A 21,450-nucleotide genomic window follows, 5' to 3' on the forward strand; every position below is an offset into this window, starting at 1 on the left:
AAGTTAAACTATTGAAATATTGTATACATTTTTTTCCTTCACAGCTATAATTGTTTAATTTAGAAGAATTGTGTAAATACTCTTCAAGCATTCAATGCTTTGTTTATTGAAAATAAGACATTCTTCACAATACAAAAAATATACAGAATACATACTGTATGCCGAGTCCAGTATAAAAAAAACAAGTTACAAAGGTTTTAATTGATTTAAAATCTCGTCTTCATTAAAAGATTTCGAAAGGAAGCAATAAAAAAAACAAAAACAAAAGAAATGAAAAAGACAAAGGCACAGCCGGTACTATCTGAGAAGCATAGTGCATACAAGACATACAATACCACATATGTGAAGCGGCATGTTTCACATTGTGATTAATATTTAAAGAAAAAGTTTTTTTTGTTTGTTTTTCTTTTTTTTCTTTTTTTTTTCAAACGAGATTAAAACAAAGCTCTGCACAGAATGAGTGGCTGACTAGCCTGTTACCGCTAGCATCATGTTGAAGCCGTCCATGAATGACTGGGCCACGTGGAAATGTGCTGAATTTTACCACGGATGTCTCTCAGACATTGTGATGTATGGCTTTTACCAAGTGCTTTCAACCAAAATCTGAAGCAGCTCAAGTGCAAAAAAGGTGAGGTCAGGTTTTTCCTGAAGGAGAGTTTGACAAGATGAAGGCGGCTGATGATGGCTGAGATGATGATGATGATTATGGGACGTTCACAGACTGGATCAGGATTTGTGGGTGGTAGGGGACAGAAGCAGAGAGGAGGGTGTTCCTTCCAGGTTTGGCAGAGGGACCGGCATGTGTCCGCTGATTAGGCTGGGGAACTGTTAAGGAAGACAGAGGGACCGAGAGTTAGCAGGGTGACTGCTTTCTGGCGAGGAACTGCAGCATTGTCACTGCCCTGGTTTCCTGTTTTTTTTTGTTTTTTTTTCTTAATTCAATTCATTGTGTCTCTTCCTTCTCGTCTCTATCCCCTCCTAACTCCACAAAGCAGGAGCATTTGTGCACAAATAATCTGGTACAGTGCGTGTGCACGCCTGTGGAGGTAGTGTCGTGTGTTTTTCATAAATGAGGAGCAGCTCTCAAACCAGTCCACCCTGTTCAGACTGACTCCCCTGGGCTCAAACAGGAAGTATTCACAGGATTTCCTCTCTCGCACACAAGCACTGAAACAGGACACCTCTGCAGGACTTGCTTACAAAAGTCTCAACTAGTTTCACAACTGTTGGCGTCTGCTGCTTTGCAAATAATAAAAACATTATGTAAATACCTGCTTGACAACAAAGCCTGCTGGATCTGAAGCAAATGTGCCGTTTTAACTGAAGCTGATGCTTAGGACAGGAAAAGTTATTGTTGCAAATGTGGTTAATGTTAATGTTTGAAAATCTTCTTCCTTTATCTTTAAAAGTCTGACTTTCTTACAGTCAGGAAGGAGGAGGATTTAACAGTCAATCTAATTTTACTTGTGCAGCATAACAACTTCCTCTGCTTTAGACTACATCCAGAAAACAATCATCCTCTGAATGCAGCTTGTGTTCACTTCCGTTTGGTTTTGTCCGATATATCTTACATCTGCGTGCATGTCTTACCTGGAAGAGAGAGCTGTGCCCCTGCAGCCGGGCGGGGCTGAGAGGGGCAACGGGGCTCAGACTGCTCCAAAAGTGGATGCCTGACAACAGTGGACTGTGAGCCAGCAGCAAACCCGAAGGAGTCTGTAAGGGGAATGACCAAAGATGGAGGACTGAATATATAAATAAGAGAAATGAGCGAGGATAACATTTTCTGAAAGATAAATGTAGTTGGACAACATTGCTTTGGGGGCTTTGGTAATGTGAAACATGCTGAAATGGTAAATGGATGCGCATTGGCATTTGGAAAAACAAACTGACGGAGCAGGAAGGAAGTCTGTGGTCCCCGTCCCCCCCCCCCCCCAAGAATACAGGGGTGATGAGAGGGGGTGGGGGGCTTGAGAGTAAGCAAGGCAGAGGTAGGCAGTGGTCTTCAAGCAGCAAGAGAGAAAACATATGAAATCAATTTCTTCTTCTCTTCCCCTCCCCCTTACTTTCCCCTGTGTCACCTCAGAGACGTGAGCCAGTGCTGCTGTGGAGGGACCCAACCCTGCTCCCATTATTAATGGAATTATTGGAGCATATGGCATCACTTAGGGCCTCTTCCCCCTCGCATATGCTAGACCTGCAGAAGATTTCTGTAAATCGCTTGTTTCCCTCTGATCTCATTTTCTCGCACTCATAAACGGTGTGAGAGAACTATTAATGCCTTTCTCAACGTGTAGATAAACCACAAGCTGATGTGGCTTTTTCTGCTACAACTTCAACGCAAACACATAATTTACTAAAACAGATCATTGATAATTAATTTTGTTTTGATATTTGCCATGAGCTCAAAATGCTCCAGCACAAATGGATTTGTCTCGAATTTGATGCAGAGAATTCTCCAAAGATTGAACTGAAGGGTTTATTTTGACACTACATGTCAGGGCATGAACATCTAAGCACATTTTACTGAAGTGGTCACTGTCTTGTCTAAAATTTCATTTGAATATCGATGTATTGATAGAAGAGCTATTATTTGAGGCACAATAGTTATGATAAAAATAGTTCAAACATTTCATTCTGAACCAAAACCAAACAGAAACTTAATAAAACAATTATGTACTTTCAGCCTTTCTATAAAGGCTCTTCATCACTGAATATAAAATCATATCAGATTACCCTTTTTTTAAAAATATATCTTCTCCCTCTTTCTTCCGTGAGGAATTGTTGGCTCATGTAACGACTAAATAAATATAGCAGTAGTGTTTCCACAGCACATGCCAAGCTGGTTTAGATGTCTACTGGTGCTCTGCGGGAGCTTTGGGGACTCTGACATCATGCTCTGGGATAGATCGCATAATCTCCTTCATGGCAAACCAGGCTCGGGTTAAAGGAGGATGGACTTTGATAATATCACAGAATAACTTTCTCCGATATGAGACTAATTGTCAGTGCGCTCTGTTGTGGCTGCTAGAGAGTGACAGGATCCAGTTTGTCTTCAATTATTCAGAAAGGAAATAGGAGTGGTTGTGGAAACATGTTGTGACAAGATAGTGATTAAGTAAGCTTCACAGAAACCTTCAAATGCTTCACCTTGCACACACCTATTGTTGAACAGCAGCTACATTATCAAACCAACGGCTTAATCCAGTGTAGGTCCCATCTTGCTCTACTAAATCAACTCTGGCTTGTAGATGCATGAACACAGGACATCTGGGGACATCCATGGCCTGCAATAATGTGAGGGGGCCTGTTTCTGTAGTAGAATGCTCTAACATTATAAGATGATCACTGTTACTTGGTCAGACTGTCAGTAGTTTTAATGGTGCGGCTGACTGTCATTTCTAAGGCTGGAAAGCACCTTGAGAGAATATGTGAATGAGTCAACAGTTTCCAAAGCTCTAAACCATCTGACTCATGTCTAGAAAGAAGGAAGGAAATGTGTTCATTATTGCCTTCATCGTGCTCCACAGAGAGCATTGTGATATAGTTGTATATATGTGGAGAAAATGTCTCACCTGTGCAGTGAAGAAAGCAGGAGTGAGGGAGCCAGAGGGCAGCGCTGGGCTGTTGAGAGCGATGGAGCCAATGTCGCTCCCTGCCAGAAGCATGGATGGGGTGGAGATCTCCAAAGCTTTGGGCTTTTTGCTTTTAGATGGGAGTCCATCTCCTTGGTGACCACTACTGTTAGAGGAATTACTTCTACCACTGCTGCTACTCCTCTTTTCAGGAGGCTGCAGGGCTCGCTCCCTGTGCCCGGAGGAGAGATTGAGGGGCTGAGCACCTTGGTCAGAGTCCTCCTCATCCTCCTCCTGGGTAGCTGGGCTCCAGCTTTGCCCGGGCTGGGTGTGAGGAGAAGAGGGAGAGTGAGAATGAGAGGGGAGTTTGGATGGCCTGTGGGAGACGTAGGACTCAGACTTGGCAGAAGGAGGGGAGCTCCTCTCTGTGTTGGCGCCGAAGCGGATGACAGAGCGCGGCTCTTCCTGGCGCTCACGCAGAGCACGGAGGAGCTCAGGTTGGTTCTGCAGGGAGCTGATACTGAACGAGGAGTAGAGACCCGAATGGAGGTAATCACTTCGACATCGCTGCGTCCCTAATGATGCCAAGGTCCTCCTCTGGGTCTCCTCCTCACCCTCCTCGTCTTCCTCCTCTTCTACTTCCAGCTCATGAACCTCTCCTTCTTGGAGGGAGAACCTTCCAGAGGCCAGGCCCATCTCCACCACTTGTGGGTCCATTTTAAGGATCTCAGGGAAGGACACAAACTTATAGACAAACTTCTGGCCAATCACCTTCTTTATGATGTTCTGTAAAACAAACAAAGTCAACAATGATAAACTACTATTGATATACAAATAAAATGCAATTTCTGACCAAATTTCAGCGTTGGAAAAGCTGACTGTCGCACTGAAAGTCATATGTATGTATGTGTGTGTGTGTGTGTGTGTGTGTGTGTGTGTGTGTGTGTGTGTGTGTGTGTGTGTGTGTTGTAGAGCTCTACGTCACAGATAAACCTCTGCTTTGTGTCAGAGGAGAAAGAGGAAGTGGAAGTTTCTATCACAGGAGATCGTGGGTTAAAAGAGAAGGACAAAGATTTTTGTCATGATACTACTTTTCACATAATCTTGTAGGTCCAGTCGGTGACTAAAGCTGCAGTGACGTGTTTGGTCCGCTTGAATTCACCTTGTCGTAGTAGTAGCGCAGGGCTCTGCTCAGCTTGTCGTAGTTCATGTTGGTCTTGTTCTTGCGCAGCCCCCACAGCTTCGCCACTTCCTCCGACTTCAGGAGCTTAAACTCTCCGTCTGCGGACGTCCATCGAATCAGGTGTTTGTGACTCTGGTCGAGTAGCAGCTGCAGCAGGAACTGCCACAGGGTGATGGCACTGTCCATACCTGTAGCAATGCATCCAAATGAACTAGATTAGTGGGAAGTATTGACTTAAATTTGTGAGGGAAACCTTAGTGGGTTATTTTAATGACAAATGAGACCTTTCTCCAGTGTCTTTTTTTTTTTTAATTCCCTTTTTCCAACAGCAGGACAAAAATGTGAGCATCAGCTTTCTGAAATGTCAGCCGACACTGAAAAGGCAGCAAAATTACCTGCATATGTAATATCTGCCAGATGTCACAGTGACAGAAGAAGCACACAAATCGAACCTCTGAGGGAAACAAGCCAAGCAGCTCTTTTATATTCCTGTGCTTAATAAAGTTCTGAGTTAAATAAATGTAAAGAATTTCAGGAGGCTGATTAAAACAAAAAAAAAAAGAGAGAAAAAAATGTTGTTTAAAATACTTTTCCCCACATTTTATTCTTCTCAGCATGTTTTACTGCATGCACACAAAATTAGGTTATTGGCTGAAGAGGGAACGGCCTGTTTGAGCAGTAACATGTGGTGTGAGGAAGAGTAGACTGGTCATGAATAGAACAGTGTGTGTAAAGGAGTATAGTGTAATGTAGCAGAAGCAGCAGGAGAGAAAAAAATATAAGGAGGAACAACAGCTCAAGCCAGAAATATGCTGTGGTTCAACCTGGCCCTCTCTCCACAGGAAGTATGACGGGCCCAGGGTGGGTTATTCCTTTAATAGAGGAATGTGCAGCCTTCAAGCTCATGTCTGCCTCCTTGGAAGAGGGGGGAAGGGGGGGCTCTCTGTCCCCATTTGTATGACTACTGTATCATATTGGCCTATCCCAGGTGTATTGTTTCTGGTTTTGAATTTGGCAAGCTGCAGTCATCACCTTAAGTTTTTAGACACTCAAACTGGTAGAGCGCCGTTACATTAATACATACTCTAATAATTACAGAGGCCTGATATTTTCATGGTAACAATAATGTGTTATAACAGCAAGTCAGTAAACTGTCAAGTCAAATTTCTAAAGGCAGTTTACTTCTAATTAAGCTGTAAAAGCCATAATATTGATGGACAGGTGGACAGCGGTCTCATCTTGTGATCTTTTTTTTTCCTATCTGAAGAACAACAAATGACTAACATCAGAACAATCACTGATAGCAGCTTTTCAACCACTCTGTTCAGAGACCTGAACCCGGTTTCCGACACAAGCCATCCCCAGAGTTTTTTTTTATTTTTTATCTGCCATGTGAAACTACAAACCTGTCAAAGTCAGGACTTCCTTCTATTCTATTTCCAAGGACAAATGGTGAGGAGAGGGGATCCCACAGCAGGGGAGCGTTTCCCCGATCCGGCCACACTTCCCACAAAAATCCCAGTGGGAAAAGGTCAAAAGATCAGATCATTGTCCCCTCAGCACAGCTCCACCCTTTAACCCGCTCTGAACCCATACTTCACTTTGGCTTTTTAACAAAGCAAAAAATAAAGCTTGCCAAAAGGACCACGAAGCTGGCTTAAAACATTCATCTTTGCGAGTTGCTGCATAATTGAGGGTGAAAGCATCCAGCGGCGACTGCAGATCAAACATGCATCCTGCAGACCTCAACCGACCTGGATTCTTTAGCAGATGTGGTAGTAGCCTACAACAAGACGATTGTCTGAAAACTGATGCGCTGGAAGCACAACGAGGTTTATCCCACAGAGATAAAATCCCACATTATAACACTTGGGTAACTGAAGGCGCTCCGAGGGCCGCAGACGTGATGCTGCTCTTTCTAGGAATATCTCAACAACATCGTGGCAGTTTGGGTCGAAAATGAGGATCCCTGCTGGATGCTCGGTCGCTGGATGCACAAAGCCATCCAGTGTGTTGGCTGAACGGAAACTCCTAATGAGATTAGACGGTGTATGCAGACATTACTTAGCCATGACTGAATCTGCTCTCTTCCTGTTCTCTGGCGGTGGAAAATATAACAGACTCCCGCAAGAAACGCATCGCTAAATAGCAGGCACGGACTTAGGGGATGACTTGTTTTTGTTTGTTTTACAGCCATTTCATTTGCCCCACTTCTTTCATTTAAACATTAAAGTTGCCGTAACTATTCTGTCTGGATCTTTCTGCCCCACTGACTCATTTTCAAGATGTTGCTCGGACCGGAAGACCGCACAGTGTGAACGACTCAAATCCGTATCGTTCTCGATCACAACTTTAAAAAACGACCTCTTTTCCGAGGAGCTAAAACAGGAAGCAGCAGCTTGCAATCTCAATACTTCATAAAAAATGTAACAACAACGACTATTACAGCTATCTTTGAATTGGATCACTCTCCACAAATCGCCAATGAGCCAACAATGCCTCGTTCGTGGAGAGTTGCCACTTTATTTGACTTTACCTGCGATCTCCGACTCTGTCTTTTTCCTCCGTGAAACTTTACGGTGAAGCTTGTGTGATTCCTTGTTTTTCCATGCTTACTTCTGGTCTGCACAGTTGTGCTGGACTGAAATAGGATCCTGGGCTTTTTCTTTTTCTGAGCAGGAAGTTGGAGCAGGCAGACACAGAGCCGGCTGACTTCCTCTCCCCTACGATTCCCCAGGCAGTTTGCCGTCTGTGTAAACACACTTTTCCTCCCCTCCTCTTCTCCTCCGCCTGCCCGATGACGGCCAGCAGCAGGCCTACTCTCTGTCGGCACACATGGTGAGACAGAAACTCCTACAGCCCGTAAACTGACATCATCAGTCCGGTGGCCATGTGGTGCTTTCAGGCACGCCTCGTTAGTCCGGACTCCGAAACTACAAACAAACTAATGTGGCTTCATTTCCACTAATGATACAGTCCATACTCCTGCTTATCAGAATAAATAGACATTTTATGGATGATAGAAACTAAATAACTAATATCAGGAGTTTCCCCTTCTGTTTAACGTTGGTCTTTTTAAAAATAGTAAAAGATGAGGATGATGGGATATCTCAAAAGTCCACAAGAGGAACTGAATTGGGGTTTAAACACCTACAGGGACCTGAAACCTAAGAATTAGGGTGAGTTTAGAGTCGCTGTGTGATTTCACTCAAAAAACCCACACAAAGAACTATCCATCCAGATTCATTGCTGATGTTTGAAGCAAAAATATCTTTCTGAAAGGGAAAAGTGCTTAAATGCTGTTAAAAGTGGACGTCAAGAAACGTCGAAGGTTATTAACACGCTCCCCTGACCACTTAATAGAAACCTTGTCTTTTGCATTTAACTTCAATTACCATTCATGTGTTCTTAAAAAGAAATGAATAAAAAAAAGAAAAGCTATTCTCAACTAAATATGCAGCCAGAATAAACAAGTAGCCTACTTTAGCGATTCCATCTGATTTGTGTGTGCGTGTGTGTGTGTGTGTGTGTGTGTGTGTGTGTTGTGTACACTATGCATTTGTGTATTGCGTATTTGCGTTCGTCTATAGGAAACACAGAAAACACGATTAAACTGATTACACTGCAGCTATTAGTATTTTTTAAATGTTGACATTTGCAGCTTGGGTGATTTATGCACCTAAGCTGTAAATAGCAACATTTCAGGTGCTAAAAAAGGATATTGATTTATGATCAGTCAATATCTGTCTTCTAGCACCTGATGCATCATGGTTGAAGCTGCAACCAACATTGTTTGGGATTGGGAACTTTTTGGAAGAACTGAACTGGTTCATGTTAACTTAATCTAAAATTTGAACGCACTCAATGAGAACTTTCATTGTTACTTTACAACACAGCACAACATATGCATATGAAGTTGGCTAGCTTTGTGGATATAGCTTTGTAAACTGTGCCAATGTGTGCACACATCTGTGTGAACGACATGTTGAGGTCACTGGTCCCGAGTGGAGCACCTCCAGTGAGGCGTGCCTCCCCACACGTTGCGTCTGATTGGTGGCCGAATTGCGCGCGGCATAAGGTAGTACCATGGAGAGCGGCGCGCAGTGCTCAGTGCGCCCGAGTCCAGCTGACGCGCAATGCCTCGTTTTACTGTCCACATCCGAGATGAGTGGCTGGCAGTGCCATGCCGGGACACCACCAACACAATCCAGTGGCTTGGACAAGAAGCACTAAAACGTTATATGAAGAGCAAACCAGACAACGGCGGCATTACCTCTGTGAAGGAGACGCAGTTCGTGGTGCGCAGGTGTCAGGGTTTGGGCTTGCTGGACTTGGATGACACCATTGACGATGTACTAGAGGATAATGACTTTGTCGAACTTGGTAATAAATGTGTGCGTGAATACAACACATTAAGCGGGCAATGAAAATGTTTTTGATGTGCTTACCCTGTGCGTAATTGCGCATCGGACATGTGCACCATATGGCGGTGAGCTTCATTTTATTGTTTTTTATTTCTTCTTTGCTTTTAGCTATCGACGGAGATACCATGTGTCCTGATTTCATCCCATGTGAGCCTGGAGTTACTAACATGTATCCTTAAACCTGTTGTTTTCTTTCCCATATATATTTACATATACATTAAGTACTGAGTACTGTGGCGGGGAAAAAAGGTCTCCTGCAAACTTATATTTTAAACATGAAACATGCACAGGATATTATGAGAAACTTGATCTGGAAATGTCTGTACTAAAAAACACATTTTGTTTAAAGTTATCTTTACTGAATTGTATAAACAGTACGGCAGCATACAAAGAACCTGGACAAGTAAGTGCCCTTTCTATTCAAATTAAAACATGTTCTGTCAGCCTCTTCTGTGTGACATGCGACTCCCTGTGCAGTACATTTGCTTGGATGGCAACAGCCTGACATCAACCGATCTGGTCAACTTGGGCAGAGGATTGTACAAGATAAAGGTAATGATCGACTGTGTTTCCTGTTGTTCCTTGTCTAAGGTAATCTTTGACTTCGTGTAATCCTTCCCTTTACTAATATTTTTAGCTAACTCCAGAGGCAGAGAAAAAAGTTGTCCAATCGCGAGAACTTTTGGACACCATTGTTAAAGAAAACAAAGGTTGAAGATAGATTTAAATATTTAGTAAATATTAAATATTCAGCATTTCACAAATGAATGATCCAATTTTCTCACTCCCTTGTCTCTCCTGCTCCTTCAGTTGTTTATGGCATCACGACAGGTTTTGGCAAATTTGCTCGAACTGTGATTCCTGTCAGCAAGCTCAAGTAGGGCAATATTTTACTCTTGATATTTGCAAACTGATGGCAAATGAGGTCTATTTGCTGACCAAAGGCCACATGTTTTGTTCCACAGAGAGCTCCAGGAAAACTTGGTGCGGTCACATTCAGCAGGTGATAAAATCTTTGACTTATTATTTACATTTTGGGGTGCTCAGTTACTTTTATATTTGGACCTGAATATGATGCTTCAGAGTTCTGCTGTGATGTGTAGGGGTTGGAAACCCGCTGAGCCCAGAGAGGACCCGCATGCTGCTCGCTCTGAGGATCAATGTTCTTGCTAAAGGCCACAGTGGAATTTCTTTGGAAACCCTTCATGCCATGATCCAGGCTTTCAATGGTAAGCTTCAGCTATACACCTCACCTTCAGCTTATGTGGGATAATGGCTTTCATCAACAAACAACTTCAAATGGGGCTGCTGGCTGCCAGGAATAATCTTTGTCTCTGACTTGTTTTACCTCTGCAGCTTCCTGTCTCTCCTTCGTCCCAGAGAAAGGGACAGTTGGTGCAAGTGGAGATCTGGCACCCCTCTCACACCTGGCCCTGGGTCTGATGGGAGAGGGTAAAATGTGGTCTCCAAAGAGTGGATGGGCAGATGCAAAATATGTAAGATCAGTCATATTTTCATGGTCATAAGACACCTTGCATAATTCCACAGGAAATACACTTTTTGCCTGCAAGAGTAAAAGGTTGTGAGGTCAGATAGGAAAACATGTTTACTTTTTGATGACCCTTACCTTTACATGTTCTTTCTCCTTTCATCCATGGCCAGGTCCTGGACGCCCATGGACTGAAGCCAGTATCATTAAAACCTAAAGAGGTAATATTTAAAACCAAGCATGTCCTACATTGTTCAATTTGTCTTGAAAAAATAAATTGTTAAATGAAAACATTTAGTCATGTAATTTTCAAGATAAAAATTTCTTAACATAAAAACATGAGAAGTGATCGTTTTCTTAACATTTAATCTTATTTTACTTTTCATTTATTTATTTTTTCTATTCGTGAGCACAGTGTATAAAAGGGCTATGATGTAGCATATATGCTTTGCAGAGCACTAATAATGTACATTCATTTTGTTATTACGTATGCAAGAAGTATAACAACCATTTCAATACTGTAGCAAACCCAAAGCAAACTCTTATTACTTATTAACTCTTATACTGAACTATTTTGGAGTTTGGTCTGTAGCATTATGTTGATCAAACACTCTGCAAACCTCATTTTGCAAAGCAACTCAGGTTCATCCGTGTTGTCCTGCAGCCTAGTTCTTAAACTAACACTTTTAACTACTTTTCATCATATCACCCATGCTCCAATGAATGGCTTACAATAAAATACAGTCATTTCTTTTTATGGTATTTCCTCATAGGGTCTTGCTCTGATCAATGGAACCCAGATGATTACCTCTTTAGGGGCAGAGGCAGTGGAGCGAGCCCAGGCTATTGCCCGCCAGGCAGATATTATTGCTGCTCTCACCCTGGAGGTGCTGAAGGGAACCACCAAGGCCTTTGACAGTGGTGAGCAGCGGTACATATTGATGAAAACCCATATGCACAAAAAAGGCTTAATTTACCAGTAATTTCAAGATACTGGCTGTTATACAACCATGGTTTAATTTTGGTGTGTTTCCAGACATCCATTCACTGCGGCCCCATCCAGGTCAGATAGAGGTAGCCCTACGCTTTCGCTCACTGCTGGACTCTGATCACCATCCATCCCAGATTGCAGGTCAGAGGACTGAACCAGTTTCTAAAACCAGTAATAGGATATCATGTAATTATCCTGCATAGTTGTTATGACAAGCGTCAGATCTATTGCACACACAATAAAAACAGATTTTTGTTTGTCACTCTTTCACTAAGGAGCTGCTTTCAGAACAGCAACACTCCTGTGTGGTTGGCCAGAGTTCATAAATAGTTAGGATGAATCAAATGATGAATAAAGTATAATGTAGTATAAGGATGAACAAAGTATATCTCTGATTAATATCATACCTGCATGGTACACTCAAATAATAGATTTAATATCTGTGATGTTGGTGGGTTTTTCCAGAGAGTCACAGGTTCTGTGACAGAGTTCAGGATGCTTACACCATGCGGTGCTGTCCTCAGGTAATCTTAAATCAGGTCAAGTTTAGGTAGAGTGTTGTACATCTCTCTGAGGATATTCCCTCTCTTCACACAGGTTCATGGAGTTGCAAACGACACCATAAAATTTGTCCAGAACATCATCAATACAGAAATTAACAGTGCTACTGACAACCCTGTATCCTTCCCTGTCTTTTAAACAAGGAAATTAATGTGCTGAGTGTATCTCAACTTGACATTTACGTGAACATAGAACTGAAGGTGTTGCATTTGATTTGAATGGAAATTGTTTATTTTGCCTTAACGCCTACACAAGATGGTATTTGCAGAAAGAGGCGAGACCATTTCAGGTGGAAATTTCCATGGCGAATATCCAGCTAAGGTTTGTGAGTGATAAAAACCCAGTTTGAGTTTTTGTTGTAGATGTTATTGTTTTTACCTTTTCTTTCATTCCATCTCTCACAGGCTCTGGACTTTTTGGCCATTGCTGTCCATGAGTTGGCCGCAATCAGCGAAAGGAGGATTGAGAGGTTATGTAACCCCTCCCTGAGTGAGCTGCCTGCCTTCCTCGTCAATGAGGGAGGCCTCAACTCAGGCTTTATGATTGCCCATTGCACTGCGGCTGCTTTAGGTTAGGACAAGCAAGCGAATAGTGTTGTTGGTCAGAAATGTGGCATGAAATAGTTTTTTCTTGGTAGAACAGTGAGTAACAAATTTTATACAGACAATTATTTTAATCTCAAGTCCTGTTCTTTGTTCAGTTTCAGAGAATAAAGCTTTGTGTCATCCTTCATCTGTGGACTCCTTGTCCACCAGTGCCGCCACAGAGGACCATGTGTCTATGGGAGGCTGGGCTGCCAGGAAGGCCTTGAGGGTCATAGAGCATGTGGAGCAAGGTAGTTTTTTTTTTTTTTTGTTCTTTGCCATTAAAACAATTGGATCATTTCTTACACAGAGACAGTGGACCACAAATGCAACTAGTCAAAATCTATCACACTCATTTACTGTTTGTTTAATCGTCTGTGAAATACTGTTTTTGATCTAAAATACCCACAAAACTCTTTACAAATAACATAAATATCCAAGACAAGAACAAATTTAAATTGATCATGAATTAAAGATAGACAGGTAGAAAGATATGAGTATACAATATGAAGTAACTAATGTAATATAACTAATTGTAGTGGCAACCGATGCTCTTGGTTGGAATAATTGGTACTATGGAGGCCTGAAGTAGCCCAATAGAATTATCCATCTTACCAAAGTGAACTGAACTTACCTGAACATTTTTCTGTGAGCAGTTCTTGCAATAGAACTACTAGCAGCCTGCCAGGGTATTGAGTTCCTCCGTCCTCTTCGTACCACCACCCCGCTGGAGAAGGTCTATGACCTTGTGCGTAGCGTTGTCAAGTAAGTCAAACAGATTTGGCCAAGGTACACACATTTCTGTTCACTGAAATGATGCACAGGATAGTTAATGTTTATCCATGGGTCCACTCTTTCTGCTGTTGACAGACCATGGATTAAAGACAGATTCATGTCTCCAGACATTGAAGCGGTTCACCGTCTCCTGCTTGATCAAAAGGTAAGTCCTTAAACTTCTGAAACAACTGCAAAAATTGTTTGTTGCAAGATGCACAGGACAGCAACTTTTAAGGATGATTCCTTAAAGATTTATCTGAAATGTCTCCTCAGGTGTGGAACATGGCCAGACCTTATATTGACAGATATCAGACAGAGTACATCCCAGAGTCCCGCCCCAATTCTCCCACTGCCTTCTCACTGGAGCCTCCAGCGTCACCAAGGAAGCGTGTTCGTCATGAGTGAAAACATGCATAGTGCAAGTGTTTTTAAAACTGCTTTTCTTTGTTTACAGTCTGCAATAACAACTTATTCACTGAATGAAAAGCGATTCAAATCTTTGAGTATATAAAGCTGACATGATTTCTGGAAGATTTTTTGATGATTTAAAGAGTTGGACAATATATCTCAAGGAATAATTTAGTGTTGAGCTTGTGAGTACTCGGCCTTACACCTCTGCACAAAACAGTTGTAGTTTCTTCATTGTTGTCCCTTTAAAATGTGTCTAATTTAGTTGTTAGTGCCCTGTGTCTACCTCAGCTGTTTAATAATGTAGCAACAGCATTGCTATAAAACATTTTTCTGGCGTAATTATTGCCAGAAAGAACCAGTTTGCAGATACAACAGTCCCTGTGCAGTGTGCAGAAAAATTTCCAGCTTTTGATACTCAGATGTAATCGTAACAATTTACAGTAATGGTAGAAATCATATACTTAAGCAATGTGTAACTCATGAAGAACTCTTGCATTTGTTAACAAATATTTTATCATGAATTCCTGTTGCTCATCATGAACTAATGATGATCTCAATGTAGATTCATGTGATGACTTCACCCCTACTTGATCATCCACTGATGAACATTAATTCACTGCTAATTTATCAAAACATTGACATATTTGCCAGTTTGGATGGAAACATATAATTTGATTCCCTGCTTCAGCTTTTTCCACTTTCATTTAGAGCAAGACACAAAAGAAGTTCACTTGGGTGAACTTGAATATGTAAAAGTGTGACATGCTTTGAGTGACTATTATTAAAGGTTGGTTGTAGATTTATTTTTTGTTTCTAAAACAGATATGTATTTGATATAAACATTTCTATATATAACTGTCATATCTTTGTTAAATGGACTGCACAGTGATTTAAGAACCCTAATAGTCAGTCCAAGTCAGCAGTAGTTCGTGAGCAATAGGAATTCATGATACAATCTTCATTAATTAATGCATTAGTTCATCATGAGTTAAGCATTACTTAAGTTTGACTTGTACAATTATTGTAAAGTGTTACCAATGTAATTATTTGAAAACTTAAATGACTATTGACTGTAAATTTCCAGCCTTATAAAATAAATTATTTTAAAGATGTATTGTTATTCTCATTTTTTACATGAACATGTCTTTGTGCCTATTCCTCTAATAGTCAAGAGTATGTACATACACAAGACGTATCAAAGTTAAACAACCTGATCACACACAGATCTGTGATTATCATGACATTTATCACTGTCTGAACAGAGCTGAATACAATGATAAAGGTGCCAAAACGGTATTATTGAGCGTTTTGTGCAATATGCTCCTCTTGGCATTCACTTGTTTTGAGATTCAAGTGCTGCCATGCGAGGTGTCAGTCGCAGATGTGTCACCTGATTAACACTTAATTGATAGATACAGTAAAGAGATTTCGGAGCTAGTGATAATTCCATATTTCCTGAATCTGGGGAATAACTCCATCCACCGTATTAGTATAATCACAGAATGCCTCCAGAATAGAGGAGAGGAGAAGATGGATTGGCCTGCTGTGAGTCCAGACCTCAACCCCTTTGATCACTTGTGGTATCAGATTGAGTGGACTGTTTGTACTGGAGTAACCAACACAACAACACTGGTTGATGATTAACAATTCCTGGATGAGGAATGGTATCATCATACAGCAAAACATAAATAGACTGGTGACCCACACAGCATGAAGAGGAAGAGGCAAGCTGTTGTGACTGCATACAGATCTTTTCAATAATACTGAGAGACGTGACATGGTACAAAATTTAATAAAGTGTAAAGATGAAAACAAGAGTGAATACCAAGAGAATATGGCTGGATATTTTGACAGTAGTTGAGGGAAAATACACACGTTGTACTGTTACTTATTCCACAGAAGCATTATCATTAGGAGTTTAATCTTCTTGTGAAGGTGAATAATCAGGCTTTCGAGGGATGTATAACACCATAATATCAAATGGAAAAAAAATAACATAAAATCCTTACTTTTTGTGCTACGTTTATTATTACTAAAATGTTTCACTAGTGGTTATTCTATTGTGTTTTATCCAACAGACTGGGAGGCTACTCTCCCACAATGAGGCACTAAATAGAAAAAAATAAAAAGCTTCTTTTGCAGGTCTACAAAAGAAGACTGGGCCATAATAATTGCAGACAATGTTTAACTAAGTATAAACACTATTTTGACTGATTGAGTGCTGATAATTTAATAAGAAGATAAATAATGTAAAAATATCATGCTAAGGCAATATAAAATGCGAATAAATGGCAACGCAAATAAATTACCATACACATACCATGATCAAAAGCTAATTACCACTATACGTTATTACGTTATGTTTACCCAAATGTTGTGGAAGTAAAGATATATCATGAAACGTGAAGTGTCACATTGTACTGATTTGTGGATAGAAAAAAAGACTCAGTCTCCTTCGAGCCGGATTCGAACCAGCGACCTAAGGATATCAGCATTACACCACTACAGTCCTCCGCTCTACCAACTGAGCTATCGAAGGGACTCCGACAACGTTGAGTGGGCCATAGCAGTAAAAGACTTTCAGGGTTATTACGATGCCAATCTTTATTATAAGAAAGTATACGCGATAGAAGATTGGAGTCACGCTGATTACAAAGACAAGGAACGGCGACATATCTTTCTTCTGCTACCGAATAGCCAAGCTTAGCCTAGCTAACTTAACGTAGCTAAAGTTACTTTTAAGTTTGATATTCAACAGGTATTCGGAAACTCAGTCTCCCGACTGAATGCCGCTTCGTCGTGGGGTTAAAATGCACGAGACAACGATATTCACACAACGTCATATCTTCAACAAATATCCGTGTACCCAACAACCTCGTAATATTTAGCAGACTACATGTCGCTTTTTTTCGTGACGCTGTGACACCCAATTTCACCGCTGCAGTCTTCACCAACTGTGGATAGTTAGGGACCGTCATCAAAAAGCCAGTGGCAGAATGAAAAAAAAAAAAAAAAATCATCAACCACACGTGCTTTGAATGTCATATTGATTTGAGGCTAGCATGTGTGTTGTGAGTGTTCTACAGACTTTCCTTTTTCTTTTCCCCCAATATTTCAAAATGCAATAGCTTTTTAATCATGTGACTTTACACACCTCAAATCAATACCTGATTGCTCATCCATCCCTAACACATGTTGCACAGCCTTTATTTTCGTCATCTTCAATTAGGTCCAATGTTGACCACAAGGTGGTGATATGCCACAGTTTTCAGAAAAAAACCTTGACCAATGTGAGACATTTTAATCTTGTACACTATGTTTTCATGCATCTCTCTTAATTTCCCTGCTTCTTTCACTTTATGAAGTGAATGAAAAGATTATATCACTCTTTACGGCAGACTAATAAAAATCATTGGATGTGCCATTCACAAAATAATGGAAAGGTTTACCAAAGCCTCTGAGCTGTCCATTCACAGGAGAGCCTTAAAGGGTAGTTTGAAAAAGATTATAGCGTCACATTGGGAATTATTTGCTGGAAAAACGCAGTTGTGCAAGACTTGTATTTTTTGCTTACACTCGTCTGCAAATGAGTAAACACTGTAACCATTTACTCTTTGAATAGTTTTTTGAAAATGACAAATCAAAATAAAAAAATTTTCCTGATAACTGTTCTGTATCTACTTTCTTCAAATTAGTTTTGGTACTTAAGTGAAATTTGTCAAGCAGGACCTGCTGTCATCCTGCTCTCTGATATATGAATCAAGTACTGACAAGGAAGCAGTGGCATGTTATTTCATCAGCATATTACAGCAACTTTAGAACTGCCATGAAGTGCAAAAGCATGGTCCTGCTAGTAAGCAGATATTTCTCTGATCTTCCTCATCCTCTTCCCAAATTATCATCCTGTCTCTACAGAGAACCCAAGGACAGCAGCTGAGCCCCCGCCTCCAAACCTTGACTTACCAAGGGTAAAGGTGTGGAGGCTCAGCTTTTAAGGCATAACATCATTAATCACGCCTAGTAATGGCACCTTCACAAGACAAACACTGCAGTTATCCTTAGTCTGCCACCAGTTGCCAAACATTTTATGGCTTTTTGCACAATATTTAATCTCTTCAATGATGCATGTTTAAAGAAGCAAATGCTATGCCTAAAAGACACAGTGGAGGTAAATTGGCCCAGTCATGATGCCTTTGAGTTTCAGCTTGAAACAGTCAAAGGGCTTTATATGAGTAACAACTATGACAAGTCTTCATATTACTTTCCAAACCCACAGCTTTGAAGTGCATTCCATGTGACTTTTTAAAAACAGGACAAAGTCTCACCTTTGTCATATATGTGCCAAAATATCAATGTCAAAACCTACTGCCCTACACAATTCAGATTTTATTCAACATTTAACATTCATTCGTTTATTCATTCATTTTCTCTAACCGCTTAATCCGATTAAGAGTCGTGGGGGAACTGCAGCCATCCCAGCAGCAGGGTACACCTTGGACAGGCTGCCAGTCATGGCAGGGTTCAACACTTATCAAACACAAAGAAATTTTTTATTTGTATTTTATTACCTTTTCTATATTACATGAAGATGAAACAACATCCACCAACTCCTTCATCTACTCCTCTTTATCTGTTACTTTTATTCAGTACAATTAGTGAATGTGTCAAATTGATGTAAAATGTCAAAAACTGTTTGAATGGAGAGGGCTAGCAAAGGGAATATATGTTGGTGTCTCACAACTGTCAGCACATCATTATCTTATCCTATTATCAGGATTTGCATTTATATTACATGGTTTTGCTTTTTTCCTCACATATAGAATAATGAAAAAGGACAGAAAGCAAAGACAAAAGTCATAAAGTGAAAAAAGAGACATTCAAAGTGAGACCTTTGTTAGTAGTTATCCTGCTGGCAAGGTACCTTCCCCTCCGCAGATGGAGCATGTCTGTTGTTTTTTTTTTCTTCTGATCTGGCTTTCTCAAAAGAGTAGACAGATTACTTGCAAAGGTTCAGTGGGCAAAATGTACTATATGTCATTACAGTATGGGAGGGGAGGGAGTCATACCCTTTTACAGTCTGGAAATAAAGTTGGCCAATAGCCCTGTGTCTGTAGTCTTATTGGGCCATTAGATGGACACAGCAGCACAACTGACTATGGGGGTCCAGCACCAGTTTACAGCAGAAAGGGAGGTCTTTAAGACAAGGACTTTTTCATTTATATGTCACTGAACAAATTCACCTGACTTTAATGCATTTCTGACCTTACATTTAGGCTACACACACACACACACACACACACACACACACACACATTCATATATACACACACACACACATATATATATATATATATATATATATATATATATATATATATATATATATATATATATATATATATATATATATATATATATACATATATATATATATATATATATATATATATATATATATATATATATATATATATATATATATATATATGATCAAACAGATCATATATATATATATATATATATATATGATCAAACAGATCATATATATATATATATATATATATATATATATATATATATATATATATATATATATATGATCAAACAGATCATATATATATATATATATATATATATATATATATATATATATATATATATATATATATATATATATATATATATATACATACATATATTTATATATGATCAAACAGATCATATATATATATATATATATGATCTGTTTGATCTCTGTTATAATCCATATTATGGCAAGAACCACTCAACTAAGTCAAGAGAAATGACAGTACATCATTACTTTAAGACATGTTGATCAGTCCATCAGGAAAATTTCAAGAAGTTTGAAGGTATTCTCTAGTGTAGTCACAAAGACCATCAAACACAATGTTGAAACTGGCTCTCATGAGGACCTCCTCAAGACAAGAAGACCAAGAGTTACCTCAGCTGCATAGGATTAGTTCATCAGAGTCACCAATCTCAGAAACCGCAAATAAACAATGCCTCAGATAAGAGCCTACATAAATGCTTCACAGAATTTAAAAAAGTGATGCATTTCAACATCAGCGGAGACTAATTTGGGCCAAGAAACATCAGGAATGACCTCATATCTGTGGAAATCTGTGCTCTGGTCTGATGAATTCAAATATGAGATTTTTAGTTACACTCGCCATGTTTTTGTGAGATGCAGAAAAAGTGTGCAGATGGTTCCTATATATGTGGTTCCCACGGTGAAGCATGCAGGAGGAGACATGGTCTGGTATGGGGGTTCTTTGCTAGTGAAACAGTTGATTTATCTGTCAACATCCAAAGAACACTTAACCAGCATGGCTACCACAGCATTCTTCAGCGGCATGCCATCGCATCTGGTTTGCACTTAGTGGGACCATCATTTGTATTTCAAGAGGGCAATGATCCCAAACACACCTCCAGACTGTGTAGGGGATATTTGACCAAGAAACAGAATGATGGAGTGCTGCATTAGACAACCTGGCTTCCATAATCGCTTGATCTTAACTCACTTGAGATGGTTTGGGATGTTTTGGACCAGAGAGTGAAGGCAAAGCATGTAACAAGTGCTCAACGCCTCCAGGAACTCATTTGAGACCATTGATAAGCCATTCCAAGTGACTGCCTTATAAAGCTGACTGAGAAAATGTCATGATATATATATATATATATATATATATATATATATATATATATATATATATATATATATATGGTCTGGGAAAACCAGACGGACAAACCTGTGCAGCGCCTGGATTGACTCCTGGAAAGCCTACGACTCAATGCCACACACATGGATCCTGGAATGTCTGAAGCTGTATAAGATCAACGACAGCATGAGGACTTTCGTTGCAAACTCAATGGGGCTATGGCAGACCACCCTGGAGGCCAACTTCAAGCCAATTGCACAAGTCTCCATCAAATGTGGCATATATCAAGGAGATGTCATGTCCCCGCTGCTGTTCTGTATAGGCCTGAACCCCCTCAGCCAACCCATTCTTGTTTAATGTCTAACTGCAGTTGCTTGACAGTCTGGGGCCTCTGTTGTTGTATGTTATGCTTCATAATGCGCCACACAGTTTCAGTGGGTGGCAGGTCTGCAATGCAAGCAGGCCAGTCTAGTAGCTATACTTCTTTACTACAAAGCCATTCTGTTGTAACACTTGCAGAATGTGGCTTGGCATTGTCATGCTGAAATAAGTAGGGATGTCCCTGCAAAAGATGTCACTTGGATGGCAGCATATATTACTGTAAAACCTGTATGCACCTATTAGTTTAATGGGGCCTTCACAGATATGTTATCGATGCCATGGGCACTAACACACCCCCATACCATCACAGATGCGGCTTTTGAACTTTGCACTGACAACAGTACAGTCCTTTCCTTCTTTGACCTGGAGGATATGATATTCAGGATTTCTAAAGATA

At 40.3% G+C, this 21,450-nt stretch overlaps 2 protein-coding genes across 2 annotated transcripts; one reads left to right on the forward strand and one right to left on the reverse strand.

Moving 5' to 3' along the window:
• Positions 1-166: 166 nt before the first annotated feature.
• Positions 167-7,549, reverse strand: LOC306765950 (ETS domain-containing protein Elk-3-like). The gene is made up of 5 exons (XM_079253497.1): positions 7,292-7,549; positions 4,735-4,943; positions 3,573-4,358; positions 1,591-1,713; positions 167-825 (listed from the first exon to the last, which is right to left on the reverse strand). The coding sequence occupies exons 2-5, from the start codon at positions 4,939-4,941 to the stop codon at positions 727-729; spliced, it is 1,215 nt and encodes a 404-aa protein (XP_079109623.1). The 5' UTR covers positions 4,942-4,943; positions 7,292-7,549; the 3' UTR covers positions 167-726.
• A 1,342-nt stretch (positions 7,550-8,891) lies between these two features.
• hal (histidine ammonia-lyase) lies at positions 8,892-13,986 on the forward strand (the record flags this gene model as incomplete). The annotated part of the gene is made up of 20 exons (XM_079247955.1): positions 8,892-9,138; positions 9,288-9,348; positions 9,555-9,582; positions 9,657-9,731; positions 9,817-9,889; positions 9,990-10,056; positions 10,145-10,182; positions 10,283-10,408; positions 10,536-10,675; positions 10,842-10,889; positions 11,442-11,589; positions 11,705-11,800; positions 12,125-12,183; positions 12,257-12,337; positions 12,476-12,541; positions 12,625-12,790; positions 12,921-13,055; positions 13,461-13,569; positions 13,675-13,744; positions 13,855-13,986. The coding sequence occupies 20 exons, from the start codon at positions 8,892-8,894 to the stop codon at positions 13,984-13,986; spliced, it is 1,965 nt and encodes a 654-aa protein (XP_079104081.1).
• Between the last annotated feature and the right edge of the window lie 7,464 nt (positions 13,987-21,450).

The sequence above is a fragment of the Telmatherina bonti genome (genome assembly GCF_933228915.1).
Source record: "Telmatherina bonti genome assembly, chromosome: 2".
Classification (NCBI taxonomy): domain Eukaryota; kingdom Metazoa; phylum Chordata; class Actinopteri; order Atheriniformes; family Telmatherinidae; genus Telmatherina; species Telmatherina bonti.

Coding starts and splice junctions, on each gene's coding strand:
- LOC306765950 (XM_079253497.1), bottom strand. CDS start 4,941: ATGGACAGTGCCATCACCCTGTGGCAGTTCCTGCTGCAGCTGCTACTC. Junction 4,359..4,734: donor TGCGCTACTACTACGACAAG/GTGAATTCAAGC, acceptor TTTGTTTTACAG/AACATCATAAAGAAGGTGAT. Junction 826..1,590: donor GGCACAGCTCTCTCTTCCAG/GTAAGACATGCA, acceptor CTTCCTTAACAG/TTCCCCAGCCTAATCAGCGG.